This window comes from Argentina silus, assembly GCF_951799395.1.
Source record: "Argentina silus genome assembly, chromosome: 13".
Lineage (NCBI taxonomy): Eukaryota > Metazoa > Chordata > Actinopteri > Argentiniformes > Argentinidae > Argentina > Argentina silus.
In genome coordinates, this window is record NC_139667.1 from 6,253,683 (window position 1) to 6,276,738 (window position 23,056).

A 23,056-nucleotide genomic window follows, 5' to 3' on the forward strand; every position below is an offset into this window, starting at 1 on the left:
GTTTGTGTGTGCGAGACTGAGTTCTATATGTACATAGGTTGTTTTAATAAAGACTTGTGAACGCATGATGCTGGCATAGCGGGTTATTAAAATATATTTTGTTGTTTAACACAAGCACACAAACGTGAAACAGAAATGGAAAACCACAAATATGAATGACCCCTATTCATAAATGGAAATAATCTAAAGAACCTGTGTTGCAAACAAATACATGCATTTTAGGACACAGCATCAGAGAAAGATTGATAGCCAAACATACAGTGAGCAAGAAACACAAAATATTTTTATTAAATATATAAAATTTGTGAAACAGAATCGCATTACGAATTGTAAACTTTCCAATCTTTGACTAATTTATGCACATTCCACCAGCTACACAATCAAGGACAAAATACAATCAGTTTGAACTGAAACAAATGGAAGACATGGAGAAAATGTCAGCGCTTGTCTTGATAAATGCAGAGTCACATTTAAGTCTCTGCAGTCATCTATGCACATCATACCGCAATCATACAGTAACATAGAGATGACAGGCTTTTTACTATTCAGTATGTTTTAAGCTTGGAATCTATATGGGCTAAACATCTGTGATGCCATGATGGGCCAAGTGCTTGGATACAGAGCAGTTAGAAAGTGCAGTACGAAGTGAAGTAGGCCTATACCCACATTTACAGAAAGGTATACTATGTTCTGACGGTAATGGTAGTGCAAGAACATCCATAAATGCTGTAACAGTGGCTTCACATCTGAATACTTTATGGTGAATCAAATCTGCTCCATACATTAGATTTCAAGGCTTGGCTTTTTGGCGTTTCACAGGCGCATCTTCTGCTCATTTACTGGGATGCATACAATGGACTTTTGTGCCACGATCTAAACAATAACCACAACAAAGCATTTCCTTGTGACAAATAACTTTCAAGGGAAAATGGTTTCACTTTCCTAAACGTGTCCCAACCCCCCTACAAGTGAAATGAGGTGCTAAAATGAAACAAACCTATGAACATTAACAAAGGCAGCATTTGGCATTTCCATACGGCATATATGCTGTAAATATATCCCTTTTGTAACACACCTGAAAGCACTGTTAGCATAGCTGAAGCATAAGGAACAGAGGGTGGGGGGGAGACACAGACAGAGAGGGGAGTCAAGTACCAGCATGTTTGTAGTCGTTTCTTGCCATAAATCGTGTCAATAATGCACAGTGGAAGGTGGAAGCATGAGTTTAGATAAGCTAACATGGCTGATCCCTCACACCCTGGTGATCTGAGACTATACAGTCCATAGCCTGATATCAAAACAGTCTCTGTGTGTGTGTACGCGTGTGCGTGTGCGTGTGCGTGCACACTCAATCACTCCAGAATCAGTTAGCTTATGCGGCTGAGCATTGTGTGTTATTTTAAGACATGCCCATGGAGGAAGGAAAGGAAATAAGCGAAACGTATTGAACTGTCTTCGTGCATCAAAGATCAAACTATTAATTTGTTTGCTAAGAACACTTTCGAACACTTTCGAACCTGTGAAAACTTCCCATTCCTTTGCATGTGACGCACATGAGTGATAATTCATACCTCTCATTTGGTTTGTAGCTTGAGAACGGTCGGTGCACTTGATGTCGGTCGGGGAAAGTATTTCAGTGGTGAAGTGACGAGGTGATGAAGAGGAAGCCATATTTCTACAATCAATATCCCAAATCTGATGAATTTGGGTTTTCAACCTGCTTGAGCCACTACCTTTCAGCTCAATACAAACTGGTTTTTACCTGAAACAACCTGAGGACCCTCCGACCCACTTACCTAGATCCACAATCGCACGAACCAAACCCTTCAACAAGGACGTGTTTCAATACAGTAAAGCATGCCAACTCAAAAACATCACCTCGATGTTTCCCAGTGCTGTATTCTCTATATCAAAAAGGACAGCATAGCAGTGAAGAGACTAGACAGCTGTTGTGGGACTTAGAAGGAAAGAGAGGCACGTTCTGCAACCCACATTCTTTTACCCCCCCCCCCCCCGCCGTGTCACTTGAGCTTGGTGCGCACTTGCAGAAGGGTGGGCGTCTGCTCCATGATGCGCACCAGGAGCGTGTCAATGTAGTCTTCCAGATCCCTAACCTGGGGCTTCATCTTCCTCAGCTCCGTCTCCCGCTTCTCTAGTAGGGCCCCCTGGCGCTCAAACACCGCCCTCTGGCTCTTCAGCTCCGCCTCCCGCTGCAGCAGCAGGGTCACCAACTCACTGTGGGTCAGGTGGTAGTAGGACCCCGCCCCCTCGGCGAGAGACTGCAGAGAGAGAGAGAGAGAGACAGACAGACAGACAGAGAGAGAGGGACAGAGAGAGAGACAGAGAGACAGAGAGAGAGAGAGAAAACGGTGAAATAACAGAAGAAGAGAGAGTGAGAAGAAGAGATGAGGTTAAGTGGGTCTAAGACTATCGACTGCAGCGCTCGATGAAGATCAGATGACAGGGTTTCCACACACACCTTTTTCCTTCCAGGTTCCTGCTCAGTGGGCTGGCTGCTCCTCCCAGGGTGGATGGTGGACTTGAGCTTCTCCAGGCCACTGACCAGCACTGAGCGCCCATCAGGCCGCCTCTCCTCTGATGGGGTCAGGGGCTTCACCGGGTGGGGACTGCAACAGGAATGTGAGAGGTGTTACTGATAGCTATACAGAGTCATCACATGTACAACACCTCACAATAAAGAGATCAGATAGATCAAACACCCCCTTGACAAAAACCTCTGTGAAAAGCAGAGCTGAAATACCTAGAAAATGTAATCAAATAGGACTAAAATCAATCAATCACAGAGTACAAGCATGTAAATAACATCCACCATGAAGAGAGGGAGTGTGTGAAGGGTGGGTGTGTGTGTGTGTGTGTGTGTGTGTGTGTGTGTGTGTGTGTGTGTGTGTGTGAGGAACAGGGGGAAATGATTAACTGCTAATTGGGCTGAGTCTCTGTTTCCCCTCTTGTCACAGAGGCAGGACTCACAGAGACAGCTGCAGTGGTGGTGTGTGTGTGTGTGTGTGTGTCCATGGAGAAATAAAAGAAATGGTCAAACCACACAGAAGGAGAAGCCCTAGAGAGGCAGCACAGAAGCAAGGGAAGCACGAAGCAGCAGAGAGACAGAATAGAACATTCAAAAGTGTGTCAAGCCTTATCTTGTGGCCCTGTTCATCAAACTACATTTGGTGGAAATGCATAATAATAATAATAATAATAATAATAATAATAATAATAATAATAAGATGATGATCTTGGGGTGAATGTTCTGGATTGATATGGATGTGATATGGTTTTATTTGACCCTTGGAAAGAGAGACATTGATGAGATCAAGCTAAACTGATGTCCATTTCTGTGGTTCTTCACTCTGAACATGTGTGACCTCACCTGTACTGCTGATTAGCTGCCTGCTGTGTCTCCTGCGGCAAAACAGCATGCGATGCACCAATCATTGGCTTTGCAGTGGAGAAAGGGGCAGTGGCCAGGGCAGCGCTTGATGATGACCTCACCGTAGCATGGGGAGGGTTAGGGCAGGAGGAAAGAGCTAAGGAGGGGCTTCTATCAACAGTTAGACCGGGATTGAAGGATAACAAAGGAGGAAGACCAGAGTCATGCTGCAAAGAGGAAGACTCTAGGCTTACGCCTGGGTCACTCCCAAAGGAGGGGCTCAGATCCTCGAAGCTGCTCCTCATTGTGCCCTCAGAGAGAGACCGTTGCAAAGCAGACTGTGGGAATGAGCACAGGTCATCCTGGTCCGTTCCAACTCCATCAGTGACCTTATCTCTAAACTGTGAGCTTATAAAAGAGTCTGTAAGTGCATTGTAGAGTGTTTGAGAGCTGGGCTCTGTGGGGTAGTCTCCCATCAAGAGGCTAGATTCAAGGGGTACAGTCTTCTCCTGATCCACAAACATCCCTCCCAAATGGAATAGATCTAATACTTCAGACTGAACATTACCGTCATTAGATGCCCTGCATCCATCAGAGAGCTCCCCTTGGTCCAAGACAGCCATACTCATGGTGCCAGCGGCAGATTCAAATGCCCCTGTCTCAGCAGATGGCTCATCCTCACAGGGCGTTGAGTTGGCAGAGGGTAATGTCTCAGCCCTGGGCTTTGGAGGAATTTCCTCTGAGACGTTGGAGCATTTAGAGGAATGATGGGAACTGCAGGTCTGGTAGTGCTGTGAGTCAGCACTCATATATATGCTGTGGATGATGCTAGTGCTTTGGTCAGATGCCTTAGTGTGCAATAGGGGGTCCTCAAAGCCCAGGCCGGGGCTGATTCCGATATCGCTGTCAGTGAGGAGGAATTCACTGAAAAGTCTCGCTGGTTTGGGAGGACGCTGGCTAATGTCCTGATTTCCAGATGTGCTGCCATATGGCGCTTCCCTCAAGGATTTGCATTCACCAGGGGAGGAGGTCATTATGTGACATGATGGGATTATCAAATAATTTTCATCATCTGAAATGGCTGGAATGTTCATCTCGACATTATCAGGAACTGTTAAGATTGAATCGTTTACCTCCTCAACATAACTGACAAAAGACTCTTCCATGTCATGCTTACAGAGTCCCTCTCTATTATCCTCTTGACACAACTTGTTGAGATCTGAATGGGAAGATACTGAGTCTGTAGAGACTAAGTGAATCAGGGAATCAGGGAATACACTTATCGACTTATTAAGTGGGTCATCATCAGGCATCATCTCCTTCATGGTAGACATTTTCGGCTGTGGTAGGGTCATCTCTTGTACTGTTGATGATGGTTCCTGAGACACCTCAGAGCTCTTGGTTTCTTCCCCTCCATCATTCTCGGCCACCCCAGGAAGACCCTGTGCTGTGAAATCCAAAATCACTCCAGAGGAAGAAAAAGGTGACTCAGTCTGAAGTGGAGTTGCAAGAGGAGACACATTCTCAGACTTCATGACCACCATATCTTTTACAGATGTATGCAGATTGGATGCGCCTTCAGGGGAGCCTGGAATATTGGAGTGGGCATCATTCCTCTCAAATGAATTGTTCACAGCTGCAGAACCAGGGCTTGCAGAGTTGTCCATATTCCGGTCTTTCAGACTTGGGCATTGAGTTGAATAACTGTGAGAGTGATTGCATATGTGACATGTAGCTTCATGTGCGTTAGTGGTCAGCTCAGTAGTGTTAGTGGTGTTGAGGTTAACTGGCTTGGTTTCAGAACCAGAAACCAGCTCTAGTGGGTTAGCAGCAGCATCAGTGGTAGTTGACCTTTCAACTTTAGCTTCAATGCACTGGTGTGCTGGGATAGTGTCAATGAACTGTGTGAAAGTGCCAGGGGTTTCTGTGTGAGAGAGCTTTACATTACTGGTGCCTTCAGAATTACCTTCAATGAAAACAGTAGACTTATTTGTGGTTAGGCTATCCTCTGTGCAAGCTTTTAAAGTGACATCTAAAGAAGTGGGCTGTAGTGCATAATTCACATTCATGTCTTTGTTACTGTTCATAGTCAAGGATGTTATTCCTACGTCTTTGGAGTCTTCCAGAGGATAATTTGTTCTGTGCTGCACCAGTATTGCCTGTGGTATGTAGTCTGTGGGTGATTCCTCTGGAGATTTCAACCTGTCAGCTGCGAACGCTTCAAAGGAGTCGTCCCATTCAGCATCCTTCTCAAAACCAGGGCCAGATACGAAAGGGTTGGATGAACTCTTAGGTTCTATAGGGTTCTTCTCCCCTGCAGGAATTGGTGGGAGGGATCGATGCCAAACCTTGACCATTGTATCTTCCTCCATATCCATGTTAATGCTGTCCTCTGAGGCTGAGCAGTCTTGGGACAGGATGGGGTTAGGGTTGCTGGACCAGGGAGGGGATGTTACTGAGGGCCAAGGGTCACGACAGGAAAGACAGGGCAGAGGAGGCAGTGCAGGTTTTAGAGCTTGGTCAGCTGATAGCTCCTCAAAGAAAGGGTTATGCTGGAGGAGAGAGAGGAAAGGGTTGGAGGGGGACATGGGAGGAGGGGTAGTCTGAGAATGACTGAAGGGGTTAGTGTGGTGCAGCAGGGTGCCCAGTGAGTCAGGATCTACAGGGGGAGCAGGGGGACCCCAGGGGAAGAGACCAGGGACATGGGGGGTGAGGCTGTGAAAGGAAGGCACACAGTCCCCTTGATTAGTGCTGTTTGTTCACAAGGCTAACCCCTAAACCTAAAAACATGGTGGACGTTTGACCCCCTGGACATACAACAGTATTTCTTTATAAGAATGTGGAAGTTTCACCTATAAATTATCAAAAGTGAACCTACTTAGGCCTATCTCCAAAATATGAGATTTGTCTCCAATACTTCTCATAACAGTGACCAACCTGTATTATTTAGCAATAAAATTAAATTCTGTGGCAACTTCATTTTTCGTAATACAGATGATTTCATGTTCAGCAAGATAGATGACGCAACTGGACATAGCGATTGTGTAGCACTAACGGTGCTAAATTGGCAGTAGTCCCAAAGTACTAAGAGTATAAAGGAATGTTGGGCAATGAAAACGTGTAGTTGTAGACCGCGTGGGCATGGACTCAGGATACTCCCATCCAGAACTGACCTTGGTTGTGTCAGAAACAGTGGCCTTAAAACTAGTCTCTCGTGGCAACTTTGTTGGGGACAACCGAACCTCTGTAACAATAACACCTACATGTTTATTTTATTTCTCTTCGATATTTCTATACATTTTCTACATAAGAGGACCGAGACGCAAAGCAAGAGGTGCTTTCAGTGGTGAGGGGTCTTAACAGCAGAAACAAATGAGTGAGTCACCAAGGTGTGTGAGAGTGGTCATAGGAGTGGTAACACTAACTGAAGGTGCGATTGGTTTCATTTCCTTTTTTCACAACCATGTCTTCCTCTTGCTCGCTCGCTCTCTCTCACAAACACACACAAGCACACACAAGCACACACACACACACACACACACACACACACACACACACACACACACACACACACACACACACACATTACCCAGAAGAGATCAAGCATTCATAGAAAACCATCATGACCAACACATATAGATGTAACAAAGATGTCTTAACCTTCCACTACCCATCTGTGAAACACTATACTAAAACATAATTACCATATATACCATATATATATACATATCATACGAGTCAAGTGTGGTTTAAGCTTTACAGAGTTAATTTCTTGTGAGAAACACCCCACCCCTATCTGCATTGCAGATACCTGCTGTAACCAGAGCCTGGGAGCTGGAGCTGAGGGAGGAAGTGTTACAGATGGAGTACAGAGCTGGATCCATCTCCTCACAATCATGCTGGTACAGGCTTACACACTTACATCAAACGCAAATTCTTTGCTGCCATTATTTCCCCCACAAATACTAGTAGGCCTATATGGGTCATATGCAATTAGACACTCATGCATGAAACTTGTGATGCAGCAAAATCTAAACAATAAGGTCAAAGTAAGTAGACACAGTCTCTGAGCAATAGGCTTGTGTTGTGCCACACCTGTGCCAATTTTCTGTGCCGGCCAACCATAAGGAATAGGGATTTGGCTAAAGCAGAAGCGGGAGAGCAAGCAGGCTATTTTTGGTGCACAACTGTCCTGAGACATACTGTACACAACACATCCTCTTGCGAAATGTCATGGAGCCTAGCCTCGACTGCATCAACATCAAGTCTATGTCCCAACACTCTACTATTTGTAACAAGACCATAATGATTCATTATCTGCCCTGGTGTTGAAACAAATGAGTTGTCAAGTGAGGGCCACCCTAACATTCTGAGTTGACCGGTTGGCTGTGTTATGGTTGTATCATCTCACCTGGGTTTGCTGTAAGAGTCCTTTGATCCAAACCATCCTTTGTGTTTCTCCTCAGCCCGTTGAGGGGCCTGTTCAGACACATCCTTGGGCGGACTCGCTCCTTTCCCTGCAGACCCGTGAGAGAAAAATCTGTCTGACTCCACTGCAGACACCGTGTGTGCAGCTGCCTGCTCCTCCACCTTGCCCATCACCGAACCGGTCTGCTCCAGGGCCGCTGCTATGGCTGCTTTCTCCTCTTTCCCTGCCTTGTCAAAGGACCAGCGTCGCCCGTCTCCAGCGGGGCCTTTGGGGAGCACCTCGCCCTCGGGCCGGATGTTCTGCAGGGACATTGAGAGAGGCAAGGACTTCTGCAGCTGCCCTAGTGAGTTATCAGGTTTCCCCGAGCCAGGTTCCAGGGACTGGGTGGTGTACAACTGGGTTCCGTTGACGCATAGGGTGGGCTGAGGCACAGCAATGGTGATTTCCCCAGCCTCGTAGCTGAATGCACGCTTGTGAGATGCCAACTTGGGTGATGTTTCGGAAGGGTGCTCTGTGAAAAGGAGACACAGAGTCACAGAAAAAGGATTGAGAATGAGAGAGAGAGAGAGAATTATAGCATGGTGGGTTTCACGACAGTCACAGGAGGTCAAGTTCAGTCACAGGGGTGACATGGTTTACTCAATCAAGCTCTAAGGCTCTGATGATACCAAAACACGAATGGCTAGACCTCTGAATATTTAGCTGTTGTGGGAGTAAAGGTCGGCATTAGTGGTCATCCTTACCAGGGCTGTTGTCTGCGGTGAAGTTGCTGCTGTTGCTGGGGGAGTTGGAGAGGTCCGAGACCACCACACTGATGCCTGCAGTGGGGCTAAGGCTGCCGCCCCGCGACGACGACTCACTGCTCTCCGACCCCAACGACGTACTCGAACGCGTGTCCGATGACTTACGCAGCTTCCCCCTCAGGAAGAAGTTCCTCATCTTACTCCGTCGCCCTTCCCCTCCTTCATCATCCTCGTACTCTTCCTCCCCACCGCCGTCACTGGGCAGGCGGCTACGCTCGCGGGACACTCCCGGCACAATGGCGGACGAGGTGTCCTCCTCATTGCTGCGCTTCTTCCCCTTCATGCGGTCCTTCAGCTTGCCAAAGGTGGAGCGATGCTTGCCTTTAATAGAAAGGTCATACATGCTGGCTGTCAGGTTGTTGCGTGTGAACTGGACCGTCACTTGAATGTCCCCCCGCTCCTTCTCCTTTTTCCCCGTCTTAGAGTTCAGCTGGTACCACCTGCAAGACAGACACATGGACATCAATCAGAATAACACATACAGTATATTACTTCAAGTTGCTCGACAAAATGGGCAAACATGCATTTATTAGATTTCAATAGGTTCAGATGGCAACTTTTGTTTTTAGCATATTCAATAAATGGCATATTAGGAAAAATATAAGAGAACACTGTATTCTCAAAACAAAGACGTATACAATATAAAGACAAATAAATTCCACCTAAAACCCAAATGGAATGATTAATTACTGGGTCCCTCAGCTTAAGAACCAGCAGACATAAGTGGGGTCATGGGAGATTGTGAATGAACCCATTGTTTATATGAATGAGGTTAATCTGTCCTCACATCCAGTGAAGGGGGGGGGGGTCAGTCTGTGTCCTACTAAACAGATATCCCCATTCCCCTGGCTCTGGGAGCCTGGTCACACTTCCCATTATACCTTGTGGCCACTTGTTTTTGTCATCAGAGCAGGCAAAACAACCATGAGGAAAAACAATTAAGTTCTGCAGTCTAACAATGACTGTCCCGAATACAGTTGGTCGTGTAATAACAAGAAACAGCCTTTAACTGTTAAACATTTGTGCTGTAGATAAGCCGCCGCTTCAAACACAGCAGCAGATACTGTAGTCAAATCAGTAAGATAAAGAAATGACTCATGGGAAAGTATCATCTGGTCTGGGGTGACTGGCAGACAGAGAAGAAATCCCCAACCCAGAATATTTGTCCGACACATCACCCTGCCAATGGAAAATTAACAGAACGTGGAAGAAAGGTTGTAGTGGCAAACCACAGTTAAGAGTAGTGCATCATAACCTGCCTTTAAACCATAACCTAGTTTAAACTCCCCCATTTTCCTGATATCTTTACTAAGTTCCTGTGATGCAGGTCTTGGTATGAATCCTTTTCACAACACACCTCTCAGTTTCATACATTTAAATGAAAAGTTGATGCATATTAAATTATAACTTAAGAATAATTACGTGAGCCAAATGTCAAACTTTACCGACAGTAGTACACTAGCTGGCATTTTCTCTTGGCTTTCTCTGTCCTACATCTTTATCTAGCTCAAGAGGACATTCACCCTAGGCCTCCATATTATATGACTAGACATGGAGACGGGCAGTGAAGCCAGACAGTCACCTTCTTGATCACAGATCAGTTGTGTCTGTGGACTCGGGTGAAGAGAGAAAAAAACATACAGGTGCATCTAGCCACGGGTACGCTAGGGATCGACAAAGTTGTTGTTTCGCAGAACGAAAATAAGACGTGGGGAAACAACCGTAAACAAAAGCTAAAATAAGCCGCATCATGAGTAAACCTGGATGCGCTTGCTGCCGTGTTTGCCACAGTCTTCTCATCATACATTATTCATGACGGTGTACTCACTGCTCTGAGTTCTAGTCCTCACCGTCTCCCAGGGAGTGTTTTGAAATGTTTTTTAAACATGCCGCTGATAAAGTAAAGGGTCCACACCACTGACATGTACTGTAGTCATCTAAAAAAACATGTAATTCGAATTAAAAAACAAGTTTACTGGCATTTGGAGAGCAGTTTTCATGACAACGGCAGTTCAAGCTGCTAAAAAAAATGAGGTTAAATGAACAGACCGCAAGATGTACTGTAGATGACAGGAGTACCATGCAAAGTCAAAACATCGACACAAAATGTAAGATAAAAGGATAGGAGGATTAAAGAACAGAGAGATGAGATGATAAAAACAAAAGGCATACGAACGAGAGGAGCTGAAAGCAAATGCAGACATGTAGGCTGTTCTCATAGATCACAAAAAGCTGTGGGCCAGTCTGAGAAACCAGTAAGACAACTTAACCGAAGACATTCTAACCTCCCAGTTCTAGATCTTCACTGTTCTGTGATAATGCAAATAGCAATAATATATGGAGCAAAACAGGCCAAGGGGTACAAGTTATGTAACCACACGTCTATATCTGTCCTAAAGTTCAACCAGAACACACATTCACCTGGCCTTTAGAGGAATTCCAGTGAAGACGATTAGCGAATAAGATTATCTATAACAAAACTCTTCTTTGTTTGCAGAGAAATGCAAAGAAATAGAGGGCAGAGTCAAGAGAAAATGAGTTGTCATCCTTTGGTCATGAACAATGTGATCTAATCCATATACCATGTCACACTGACAAAAGCCAGCATGGATATACTCTAGGGTCATAGCCTACACCTCAACATGTAGAAACTCACTCACATAGAGCTCTGCATAGCAGGGATATGAAAACTGACTGGTGGGGTCAAGGACCCTTGGTCAACAAATCCAATGCAGGCTTTCTCAAACATCTGAAAGACAATGATTTCACCGTTTCTGCCCATGGCTAGAATACACATACGTAATAAAACTGTCAGGTGTGCACTCAAGTTTCACACTTGTGTTCCAACAATACAATCACTCGTAGGCCAAACCCTGAGGACAAGGTGGAGTTCACATTCCATAAGATTAGATGGGAGCAGAGAGGTGACATTTTTCTGAGACCAAGTCCGTAGGGCAGAGTAGACAGTATCACTTTATCATTAGAAGTCTGTACGTTGACAGGAAGAATTGAGCCCTAAACTTGGACAGTTTCCTGTATATTGGTTTAAACATCAACAACAGATGACTGTCCCTTTTGTTATTTGATGGCGTGCTGTTAACAGAGCAAACCACTGCCACAAAGTTATAGGTTTTTACTTAGAAATAGAATTAGATTTGTTTACATCTTTAAGCAGATGTAAATTACCTTGTAAACACAGTGGTTAAGAGCTTTATCATACATTCAAACTATATGTAGTCCATCTGAACTTTGAGAGGGGTACATTAAAAGGTAGCGACGTCTGTTGACGACGGCTATTCTGAATTCTATTCACATAAACATAAAATAGTTGTCATCGTTGTTTTTCAGAACTGTGCACAAAAGTTGCAAGTCTATTTGTGGTCTTGCAGCTGCACTGAATCATGTGACGCACGAAGAATTCCGAAGCAAGCAATCCCAATGTAGCAAAACCTAGATGACATCTAAATAAAGAAATGCAAATGATTCAAGTATGAGAGAATTTGGAACACACACCCATGACGAATGAGACAGCACAAGCTTGTTGGACCGGGCAGGTATATTGTGTTGGCCCAGAGGATTCTGGGAGTCTACGCAGAGCTTTTGTAAACACTCCCCATTCCAGAAGCACTGAGCACATCTCTATCTGTTCCATCTTCCCAAAACAGGAAATCAAAACACTCCACCCCATCCCTATCCAATACAATCTCCTCATCCCCCCTCTGATGCACATAACAAGAGAAAGGCCAAAACAAGCTCCCTGAAGCTAACATTACCAAGCAGCACTTGTAACACCTATAAAAGAAGGGTGAATAATATTCCAAAACAGCTATCAAGTAATCAACCTACTAAGACCAGCATGTGCTAACTCCTGCCTCCTCCTCAGCATTCCTTCATACTGGAATCACAGGCGAAGCCAGAGACATACTGTACTGTGGTTTCAGGAATGGGAATGCTACAGAGGTTATGTGGGTGTGAGGCCTCACTCATTTCCCAAACTGTCTCATCAGCAGGAGCTGTGAAAAACCCTAAACCAGACAAGGAGGGAAACACATTCCACATCTGGATGTGATAGTGTCCCTCCCTCACCACTGGCTTCCCTGAAAACCGTTACATAATGTAGCAGTACATCTAGAAACCATGAGGCGTAGCACTAACTGTGTTTTGGTAGGAGTCATATTGGGATAGATTGTCAGATAACATCTCCTCAATTCCCTTAATACAAGACCAATTCCCAGGGGCTTTTGTGCATAGTGAAATATTACTGAGTCGTGTAGGACGACAGTATGGAGGTGTTGACCTCAGTTTCAAGCACATGTAAAGGGTTTACTGTGGATTCCAGTGGCTAATCACTGTTAAATGGTTATGATTGTGTAAAATGACCAGCACTTTCCCAAACCAGTGACGTTTTATGGAAACTATTTCTCAACTTTTGTTGTTTTCTTTGTTGTTGCTGTAGCCTCAAATCAGCTTACTCTGGCAGCTTACTGTCAAGTCTTAAATGATCCAGGAGATCCGAATAAACCACATTTTATTAGGAGCAATGGGTGGTGAGTGAAATATGTGACTATACTCGTACGTTAACCATAAACTTCTCAGCCTTCCATACTAACACTGCTTACACATTAATGCGTGCAGGCTCAAACACACATCGCTTGCATCTCTCAGACCTTCACTGACCATGCTCTTCTGCACCTGTGAAGCAGCACAGGGGACTATTCTCCATGAGCAGTGGGACCTGTCAAGCCTTTTCTGCTTGCATCAGAGGATTCTTCTGGATCTACATCACACACTCCTTTTCTGCCTCAATCAGCAAATCAGACTGGTTCTCAGGCCTCCCTCTGTAACACGAGCATGAAGCAGCAATACAAGACTGATTGAGAGAGAGTTCAGAGACTAAGAGAGGGATTGATAATGAGAGGAGATAAATAAACATGACTGCATCGTAGAGGAGGCACATCTTACAGCTATCCGGAGTCTCCTTGCACCATTCTGTAGATCCCCCAAAGAGATGCTAACCGGAGTCCAACGCCCACCTTTCACCAAATGTGCACTGTGTTCGCATGCAAGCAGATCAGAGAACTGAGAATGAGAGGGAGGATGCACTAAAACAGAACATGGAAACTAACACCTCACTAAAGTGATAACTGAAACTTGAAGTTCAAATGTCTGCGATATGTTTAAATGTTCAATTACTGTGAATGTAAAGGGGTTGATATTGTTGAGGTTGAAGCACAACATGAGTGAGCACTGGAGTCTAACAGCATTGGAGGGGAAAACAATTCACAGGTTGAAAAGAATTGAGCACATAAAAAACACTGGCACATTTCCTGGATCCCAAATACATGGGCCACTATACCTATGTGGAACCCCCCCATCTCACATGAGAGGCTTTATAAATATCAGAAATGGGAAAGTGACAGGCTTTTGGCTGGTCCAGGCACGCCTCTGTCATCAACTCTGCAATACAGGACATAAATCAATGGGAAATCTCCCTCCTTGGACCGTAACATGAGAACACTATAGAACTCTAACATACTGTAGGGAGGGCAAAGTTTATCACTATAATTGTTGTCATTATCATCATTGTTTAAATCATAGAAGATAGATAGAAGACAGAAGATTGCCTTGACATTCATTTTGTCCCAGAATGTGGTAAATAGAATACAATCAATCTTTATGTTGTTCAAAGCATCCCAAATGCACTGAATAACACATATAGACACTAGTGTTCCTGGGAGTCAAACTGCAAAAACATCACACTGACTCTAACCTTCAAGTGACCAGCTATGACATGGTCAGGAGAGATATTTTTTCACAATACTATCATGTGTTTATACAGAGGGGAAGTAGGGACACTTCTGTCTAAAGGCAATGCTCTGTAAAGGTTCGTCAACAAAAACGTTGATCTCTTAAGACACAGCAGGAATTCATAATGAATAGCCCACACAATGAATGGCCAATATACTTGCTCAATTAGTCTGGATGGAACGTATGTTGGGCCGACACAACGATTGGAGTGAAAGGATGCATGTATTGCAGAAATACTCAGGGAGAGTGCAACAGTAACTAATGCACTTCTGGTATGATCCATGAAATTATGGGCTTTCTATAAACAAAATGTGATGCTAAAAATAGCCAGAGAGCTTTTAGGCCATGAAACTACTAGATAATCCTGTGAATTGGGACAATCCCTAATCCCCTGTTGTTTCTTGTCTTACCACAAATGCAGGGGGGAAATAATACAGACTACAGAAAAATAACATACAATGCCCCCTCTAGAATGGCTCACAGCAAGAAAGAGCTGAGTCAGGCCCATATTTGGGTAGGCCAAAGAAATGGGTTCCTCTCTCATCTTTATAACCCTGCTCTGTACCCTCACAGACAAACTAGTTTCTATGTCTGCGTGTAGAAGGCGTGTCTGCAGAGGCCGATCTGATTGCAGCGTTATGCTGTGAGACTGCTGTGTTTCCACATCAAAGTAAATAGTGTAACCCTATAACAACAACAATAGACAGGTGTGGTAAATTGGTATCTGTAGAATGAGACGCCCTCAAATATCTCCTTTTGACAAAAGAACAAGATGATCCTATGAGAACACGATGCAGGTCGGGGGTCAGTCAGTGTTTTCTTGTCTGTAGCAATGAAATCAAACAAACGTGGGCTATTAATTGCTGAACCAAAGAATAAACCTACTCGTTTTTCATGCATATTTTGTCCTGAAACACCTTATCCAGTGGGATCACTGCTTGTCCGAGAAACACATCCAGTCCGATGAGCGCCCGATGCATCACGGTGAGGATCAAATCGCTGCTCCCCGGGGGGTAGGCGCTCCGTTCCCCATCCTCCAGCACCCCGGGCAACAACTCGAAACAGCATTCCTCCTTCCATTCGGGGGAGGTGGTCTTTTCCACCACACAAGTCGAATATTTCTCCTTCCCCACCTGAATAATTGTGTAGACGTCGCTGGTCCCGTGTTTGCCCTTCGAACGCAAGCCCCTGCCCCGCAGAACTGTCACCTGGACGTGTGAAGGAACCCATATCTGATCATCGTCTATATTTATTGAGGACATGTCCAAATACAAACGATAGAGAGGGAGAAAGGCTCAAAGCGAAACGTGGAAATGGTACCCGCCTTTCCTCCAGATCAGCGTCAAAGACGTGCAGTCACCCTACCCCCTGGGCCGACAGCAGCGCATTGTGGTTTTTCTCTAGGCTACCTGAAGTTGTCGATACCGTTCTGTCTTTAGTGCTCTTGCGGTTGCTCCCTGTGTTTCGCAGCCTGCTGCGGTGTATCCTCGGCTGTTATTGACGGTGCGCCTCTCCTCCTCTCGGGCAAGCGGGCGCCCCTCTGCAGAATTGTTGAAACCAAAGCAATCGCGACGTCACGCCTTTATCCTCGCTGCAGGACGAGGAAGTAAAATGCTACCACCGTGCATGTGCTTGAAGCGATTTTTCCTATTAACTGTTTCGCCTGCACTTTCTTTCATAGAGCACGCAAACAAATGGCCTCCCTGCTTTGTTTCAAAAGAGTTCAAATGACACTGTAGTGTCTCGCCACATCACTGAGAAAGCACCTTTCGGCTGAAAACATCCGCGTTCTGTGATAAGAGTTCTCCCCCAGACTGCCCTGGAATGACATAACATTGCAGATGCTCAGATGCGCGGCCGGGATGACCATTCGAAAATGAAAATAAATGTGCGAAAGTAATAAGTAGACCTATCCTGAAGTTGTATTACAGCTGAAAAACTCACCACACGGGTTCTTAGTGGTAGTCTAAGAGTTTCATTGTGAAGTAATGGATGGTTAGAATAGTGGGCTACTAGTAGTAGGCCTAGGCCTAAGTTTGTGAACTTGTGTTGTGGGTTGTGGTGGTTCATTGCGCAATATCACACTGCCAGGTGCGCTTGTACCTTCCCTCCAATTAATTGTCCAGCTAAAGCTAACTCTACATACTGTATAATTTCGTTTATCGACGAAATGGTTTGCTTTGGCTGAATAAGATCAACAGTGAATGGACCACAGGATACATTTGCATATATGCAAATAGCTCCGAATTATGTTGTAGGCTATTTTCCGAGTTTAAACATCTGAGAGTTTCCCAGCGAATTCTCCCCCACACAGTCATCCTCACCTGTGGTGCGTATCCTATGGGCAATAAATAGCTAAAGAGATGTCTGATCATGACTTTAGGGGCACATGCATTCCCAAATCTCTGCAGTGAAATTTAATTGGGGGCCAAACAAATGTTTCAATGTAGCATATATTCAATTCAATTGTATAGCAGCACTATGTGAATACCCAGAGAGACTACTAGTGCATAGTGGCAGTCATACTCACCGCCTTCTGCAGCAGACAGCAGATTTGCAGGGGACTGGGGACATGCCCTGTGGGGGATGGGAGGTGGAGAGCTAATTAATTTTGCTGATGGTGCTGTGTATGGTGTGCTTGCTAGTGCAGAATTCATTAGCTTGGGAGGCCGATATGGAACAGAATTTCCCACCCTCGCTTCAGTGGAGTGGCTGTGTTCTCACTGATCAGATCAATGCATGGTGTACAGAGCCCATTGAAAGGCCAGCATAAATATTGAGAGTTTTCATTGCGGATGTAGGTATAATATAGGTGGACGGCTGATTTTCTTATAGGGAGTGTTAAGGAAAAGGTATTCATACACTCTCAGGACCTCCTCTCACAGTTCAGGGATCAAGGCTCTCCTGTGGATTTTGCATTCTCCTCCACTGACTGTATAGCTTGTAATGTCACAGTTGTATCAAGAACTCTGCACATACAGTGCCTTCGGAAAGTATTCAAACCCCTTCACTTTTTCCACATTTTGTTGTGTTATAGACTCAATTTAAAATGGATTAAATTAAAAGAATTCGCCAACAATCCACACACAATAGCCCAGAATGACAAAGCGAAAACACATTTTTTGAAATTTCAGAAAATGTATTAAAATTGAAATACAGAACTTAAATTGAGTCTATAATACAAGAAAAAGTGGAAAAAGTGAAGGGGTCTGAATACTTTCCGAAGGCACAATAAGCAGTTGTTCAATTAGATTTTCTTTGTTATCTTTGTCGTATGTCTTGCTGTACCCAGTGTAAAGACTGATAGGCTATACCAATGCATGGGATTGTGGGAACTATAGTCTTCAAATTAACCACTAAACCCTCTTGCTATAAAGAACACATCTCCATCAGTTAAAATTGCCTAGGTACGATAACAAGGTGTATACATTAGTTTTGGCAATATAAATGGAAAAATAGTGTGAATACGATCAAGTGTGAAATGATTTATTGCGGCTAAAAAGGATGAGAGAGATGATAGAAGTCAGGACATCCTGGCATTTGTGTAGACAACGGAGTGCTCTCCCTCTCAGGGATATCTGTATCTGTTTGGTGGATATTTTGACAGCAGCACTTGAGACTTTCCAGTGCGGTAGAGTCTGAGTAAACAGACATGGAGTTTGCCCTTTTAAGTGTCATTTTGAGGTGTAACAAAGACAGCAAGTTGGTCTTATAGATGACTGCTTGAGGCACAGTCTCATACCTGTCAATGCTTGTACTTTATATGTAATTTATGTGGTCCTCTGTGGCTCAGTTGGTAGAGCATGGACGCTAACAATGCTTCGGTTGTGGGTTTGATTCCTGCTGGGACCATATATACTGAAATGTATGCACTCACTGCAATGTAAGTCACTTTGGATAAAAGCGTCAGCTAAATGGCATATGTTAGATGAACTATATTTGATATATGATGTCAATTTCTTGAAGTGGTGTTTAATGTGGTTGAAGATTACTTGGTCCATAACAATATCAGGTGCAGGCATTCACACACACCTTCATAAGTCTCTCCTGTTTTTGTCCTACCTTTCATCATTATGATGTATTGTTCTGGGTCTTCTTCGTAGATTGCAACCCAGTGGAGATGAATAGTCATGTTTGTGATGTGTTGGGAAAGCAATGTTTTCAAAGAGGCTTGACGGACTGGTTGAGGCCTGTATCTACATCTGCTGGACATGAAGGGAAACTGCAGTTTCAGTCATGATTGAATCAGAATCACAATCACAATCAGAATTATTTTTATTGGGCCAAGTATATTTGCAAATACAGGAAATTGACTTGGTGAAGTTGGTGCATGGGACATAAAAAACATGAGCAAATATTAACAAAGAATTTACAAAATAGCAAAATATTAACAAAATAGCAATAACAAATTTACAACACAGAACAATAAAACAATGCATTTTTAATCCCAACAAAGGCTATGGTGGTGGTAACTGAGTGACCAACCATTTTCAAACCCATTGTAATATGAATGTATATGAGTTTGTAAGTATGTTTGACATTTCTAGTTTTCCCTTAGTATCTAGAATTAGATGAAACCTATTCTAGAGCACCAAAGACATCTATGCAACACTAAATAAGGAGCTGATAACTTAAGCAATAATTTAGAAAAACAAATCTTAATAATCAAGTTAATTAAGTTATTAGCTCAGCCAATCAAAAGGAGAACAGAGAGATTCCTCTCGCCAGCTCCCTAAAGAGAGCTTCAGCTTAGAGCTTCATCAAAGTGAGATGCCTCATCTATTCTTGGAGCAGAGCTGTCAATCATCGCCTCATCAGCCCCAAAGATTCATATCAGGGGCTAAGGCTAACACCAACAGCTGTTACATAACCACATATAATCTTCCATGTAAGAGAGAGCATTATGACTGAGGCCTTACACACACACACACACACACACACACACACACACACACACACACTCCAACACTCCAGGAGACAAGAAGGGGGCAGCTGCCTTGTAAGGCACCTATTCCGAGGCCAAAAGAAATAGACAGACCCGGGCTGAGGTGGATCCAGTTCAAACACCAGAGTGCAAATGGCCTACTTAGGGTCTAAACTGGGTAATTAGATACCTAATCAGGGCTCACATTCTCAACCCTGCTGAACATAATGAAATGCCTGGCTCCCGTCCTTGTACGTGACACCTCTGTCAACTCTTGATTCACACGGCATGTTGCAGCTGTGACTGATGCCTCCCCGTCACTCACACCTCCACCCTGCAACCCCCACAGAGTGGTAGCTGACATCTGACTAGGTTCTTGCTGGAACACGTGGGTTGGGTGTATTTCAATATCACAGAGGAGATGCCACATAGTAAGATCATTATTGGTGGCCTTTGATGAGATATTATGTCAATTGTTTGTTTTACTTATTCAGGTTAATATGGGAAGATGCCTGCTGTGGGAGGATGCACCCCCTGATGGGAGGTCAATGTGTGACCAGTGATGCTGGTGTTCCTGGGGTTTACATGAGTCCAAATATTTAGGCTGTGTGGATGAGATCAGGTGTCAACTGGGGATGACCTTTGGGGCCCAAGACTTCTAACGAGTTTTTATCTGGAGAAAGAGAAGGTATCATGGCCAGACAGTGGGCAGAAGGTCAATTGGGAAATACAGGAGTCAAAGACGACATGATATTCCTCTCCAAATCGGTGTGGCCTGCAGATAACCCATCGGTTACATAGACAGCCTACTACAGTCATTAAAGTGTTGGTTCAAAACGCCAAAATCAAAGTAGGCTATGCCAGATGTTCCCAGATGTCATGGTCTAATTTTTCAGATGGGTCCATGTTCCACACCATCTGCTGTGTGAATCAATCTCATTTGAATGGGAAATAGTATAGTCTAATTCCATAATGTTGAACTCAACTCCACTTTCCATTTCCCCCATTGATGCAAGGATGACATATCAATAATTTGCATGCTGATGAACTTAATCAAAGGTAATTGAAAATCCATATAGCCTAAGTAATGCAGCACATAAGCCCGGTTAATAATGACGACATAAACCGACAACAGAAACATATAATATGCCTACTAGCACTGGGGAAAGGCTTGGTGTGTTATTGAAATTCCTGGCCGATCTGTTAAATACGGAGCAGCCATGTGTCATTGTCTGACGGGAGACGACTGTTATCCTATCTAAACAGGGCGGTAGATTAATTCAGCGCCGAGCGGCATAGCCCACGGAGCAGCCGAGTCCCTATCAGCTCTGCGCCTCGCCCCTCTGACCGAGACCCGTCGACACAGCGAACACTTGTCCCAAGCAGCTGGCAGAAAACGGCATGTTTTTCTTGGGAGGCTTAATTCGGTGTTAGTTTACGAGCTTGGGGATGTGGGCTCCTTTGTGCCGTTTAACCAAGGACTTAGCAGTCTTGGTTCGATTTATATTTTAATTATCCGCTAAACTGTGGTTGAAGGCCATGTGGGAACGTGCGGCGGTTTGACCAACAGAGATGTCAATCACCGGGTAAAAAGGTCGTTTTGTATTGTAGTAACTACAACATACATGCACATACACGTCTTCTATCTGTTTATTTATCGATCCTACTCAGTTTGAATGTTTATTTGTCTGATGCCAACAACACATTCAATAAAGTGTTACCTTGGCTACATGCGCTCGAGACCATGCTGCTCTTGAGTTAGTGCATGACACAGACTGTATTGAAGTTTGTTTCCAGGATTGATTTGGAAGTCCTTTAGCAAAGTGTGACACAAATTTGTATTTAACGCCATCTGTTGGCCAAAAGTCAATGCAGCTAGTCCTATTACCAGCCGATCCTACATTTATAAACAGGCAGGCTATTTTACTTAAGGTCTACTGAATAAAATGTCATAGACTACCTTGATTCAATGAATATTGCCAACATATAATTTACACACACACACACACACACACACACACACACTACTGTCTTCATTATATATTAATTTATTTGTCTCTCAATTTAAGAACATTCTCCAGCTGTCCCTTGAATAATTAGCGGATAGGAGGTGACACAACCGCGTGTCCTGAGTCAGTGTTTGTCCTCCTCTGATACTTCCTTTCGAGGCGTCACATCACTGGCTGCCCCCCCTGAAGAGACTAATCTGGCCCCAGCGGGAGCCCTCCGAATGAAGACATTCAAGTCACCTCGGCGACCTGCTCAGACATATGCGCTATTGTCTCGTCCCCAGGAGCATTGTCAACAGAGTGGCTCACACACACAGAGCCAGACTTGCCTCTGACCTGAGCTCGCTCCCTTGTGACAACCCTAAGATGTTCGCTGAGGTGATTAATTTTATTTGACTGAGCCTCTTTGATTTCACTGTGAGAAATGATAGAGGAGGAAGGAGTGTCAGAGGACATTTTAAGGAAAGGTAAAGTATAGAGAGGGAGAGATGCCTAGTTAGATTTTAAGGCTGAAATAGAGGGACAAAGAGGGTGTTAAGGAGGAGTGTGAACGGATCCCATGTCTTTATGAGATTGAACTAACACAGTGGAACCATAGAGAGGTGGAGGAGAGGGGATGAGGAGGGACGAGGTATATGGTGAGTCTACTTAACTGACCCTGTCAATTGGCCTTCCTGGCTGTTTGATGTCCCCAGGGAAGGTGGAAATCATGTAAGCCCCCTGTAATTCTGTGTTTGGGTTGCCAGGGTAGGGTTAATTCCCAAGGAGATTCAGCTCTGAGTGTTTTTATAAAGTCAGGATTGTAAAGCTGCTTTGATTGACCTCCTGCAGATGGGACAGAACAGTACTGTGCTTCTGCCCTGTGTGTGTGTGTGTGTGTGTGTGTGTGTGTGTGTGTGTGTGTGTGTGTGTGTGTGTGTGTGTGTGTGTGGCTAAAATGCCAATTCTAAGACAATATCAGATCCAGATAGCAATGCTGTTTTTGATATTTTAAGAAAAAACAACCGTGCCAAAGAATCGAACGAAAATTGTCAATTAGTGATGAAAATGTCTTGAACATGAACATTCATGAGCTTCCTAAACCAAATAAACACAGGTTGCTCCGAGGTTCCCATACATTTGATGCTTATTTGTAAAACCATGAGCATATCTCAGCTAACTGTACCTTTCCAGCTGTTGTTATTTTATGTTGGGTAGCTTGTGAGGATGATGAGTAGTTTGTCTCTGATCCATGTCTTTTAGAACACCAGACTGACGCCTGAGTGTGTGGGGTCAGAGATTACCGGGTCAGGGGTCAGGTGTCCATGCAGAGGGGCGAGCAACTCGCACATGAACATGAGAGAGTGTCTCCAGGTCACCTGGCCTTCATAACCATCCCAGCCTCAGTCAGTCCCAGAGGAATGAACAGCGGGACATTCAATCATCCTGCATGGTCCGGCGCTGCCACCCTGCAACCTCCCCCCCTGGCCTCAGCAGCACGTCTGTGTCCGTGGCCGCGTTTGAAGGCCTGCCTTGATCCTGTTTACTCAACTTAGGGACAGGGTCCAGACGTGCCTGGCAGGCGACCACGGTTCTTAACCACCACGGTCAACTCCTCTCATGGGCGCTGTGAATGGGAAGGTCAGGATTACCAGAGACAATTTGCTCTGAGGGCCCCCATAACCATCCTCCACTATGCCCCTTCCCTGAGGGCTG

At 44.5% G+C, this 23,056-nt stretch overlaps 1 protein-coding gene across 2 annotated transcripts; it reads right to left on the bottom strand.

Moving 5' to 3' along the window:
• Positions 1 to 261: 261 nt before the first annotated feature.
• rab11fip5a (RAB11 family interacting protein 5a (class I)) lies at positions 262 to 16,044 on the bottom strand. Of its 2 annotated transcripts, XM_083683970.1 has the most exons (6): positions 15,314 to 16,044; positions 8,561 to 9,060; positions 7,800 to 8,328; positions 3,389 to 6,103; positions 2,480 to 2,627; positions 262 to 2,279 (listed from the first exon to the last, which is right to left on the bottom strand). In XM_083683970.1, the coding sequence occupies exons 1-6, from the start codon at positions 15,688 to 15,690 to the stop codon at positions 2,022 to 2,024; spliced, it is 4,527 nt and encodes a 1,508-aa protein (XP_083540096.1). In that variant the 5' UTR covers positions 15,691 to 16,044; the 3' UTR covers positions 262 to 2,021. The 2 variants fall into 2 exon arrangements, with proteins under 2 accessions (XP_083540096.1, XP_083540097.1); XM_083683971.1 differs by lacking the exon at positions 3,389 to 6,103.
• Positions 16,045 to 23,056: the final 7,012 nt, after the last annotated feature.

Bases quoted from the DNA above. Each gene is read 5' to 3' on its own strand.
- rab11fip5a (XM_083683970.1), bottom strand. From the start codon at position 15,690: ATGTCCTCAATAAATATAGACGATGATCAGATATGGGTTCCTTCACAC. The intron at 9,061-15,313 runs GTAGGTTTATTC...TCTGTCTTGCAG, and splicing joins AAAATATGCATGAAAAACGA to GTGGTACCAGCTGAACTCTA. The intron at 2,628-3,388 runs GTGAGGTCACAC...TTCCTGTTGCAG, and splicing joins GCAGCTAATCAGCAGTACAG to TCCCCACCCGGTGAAGCCCC.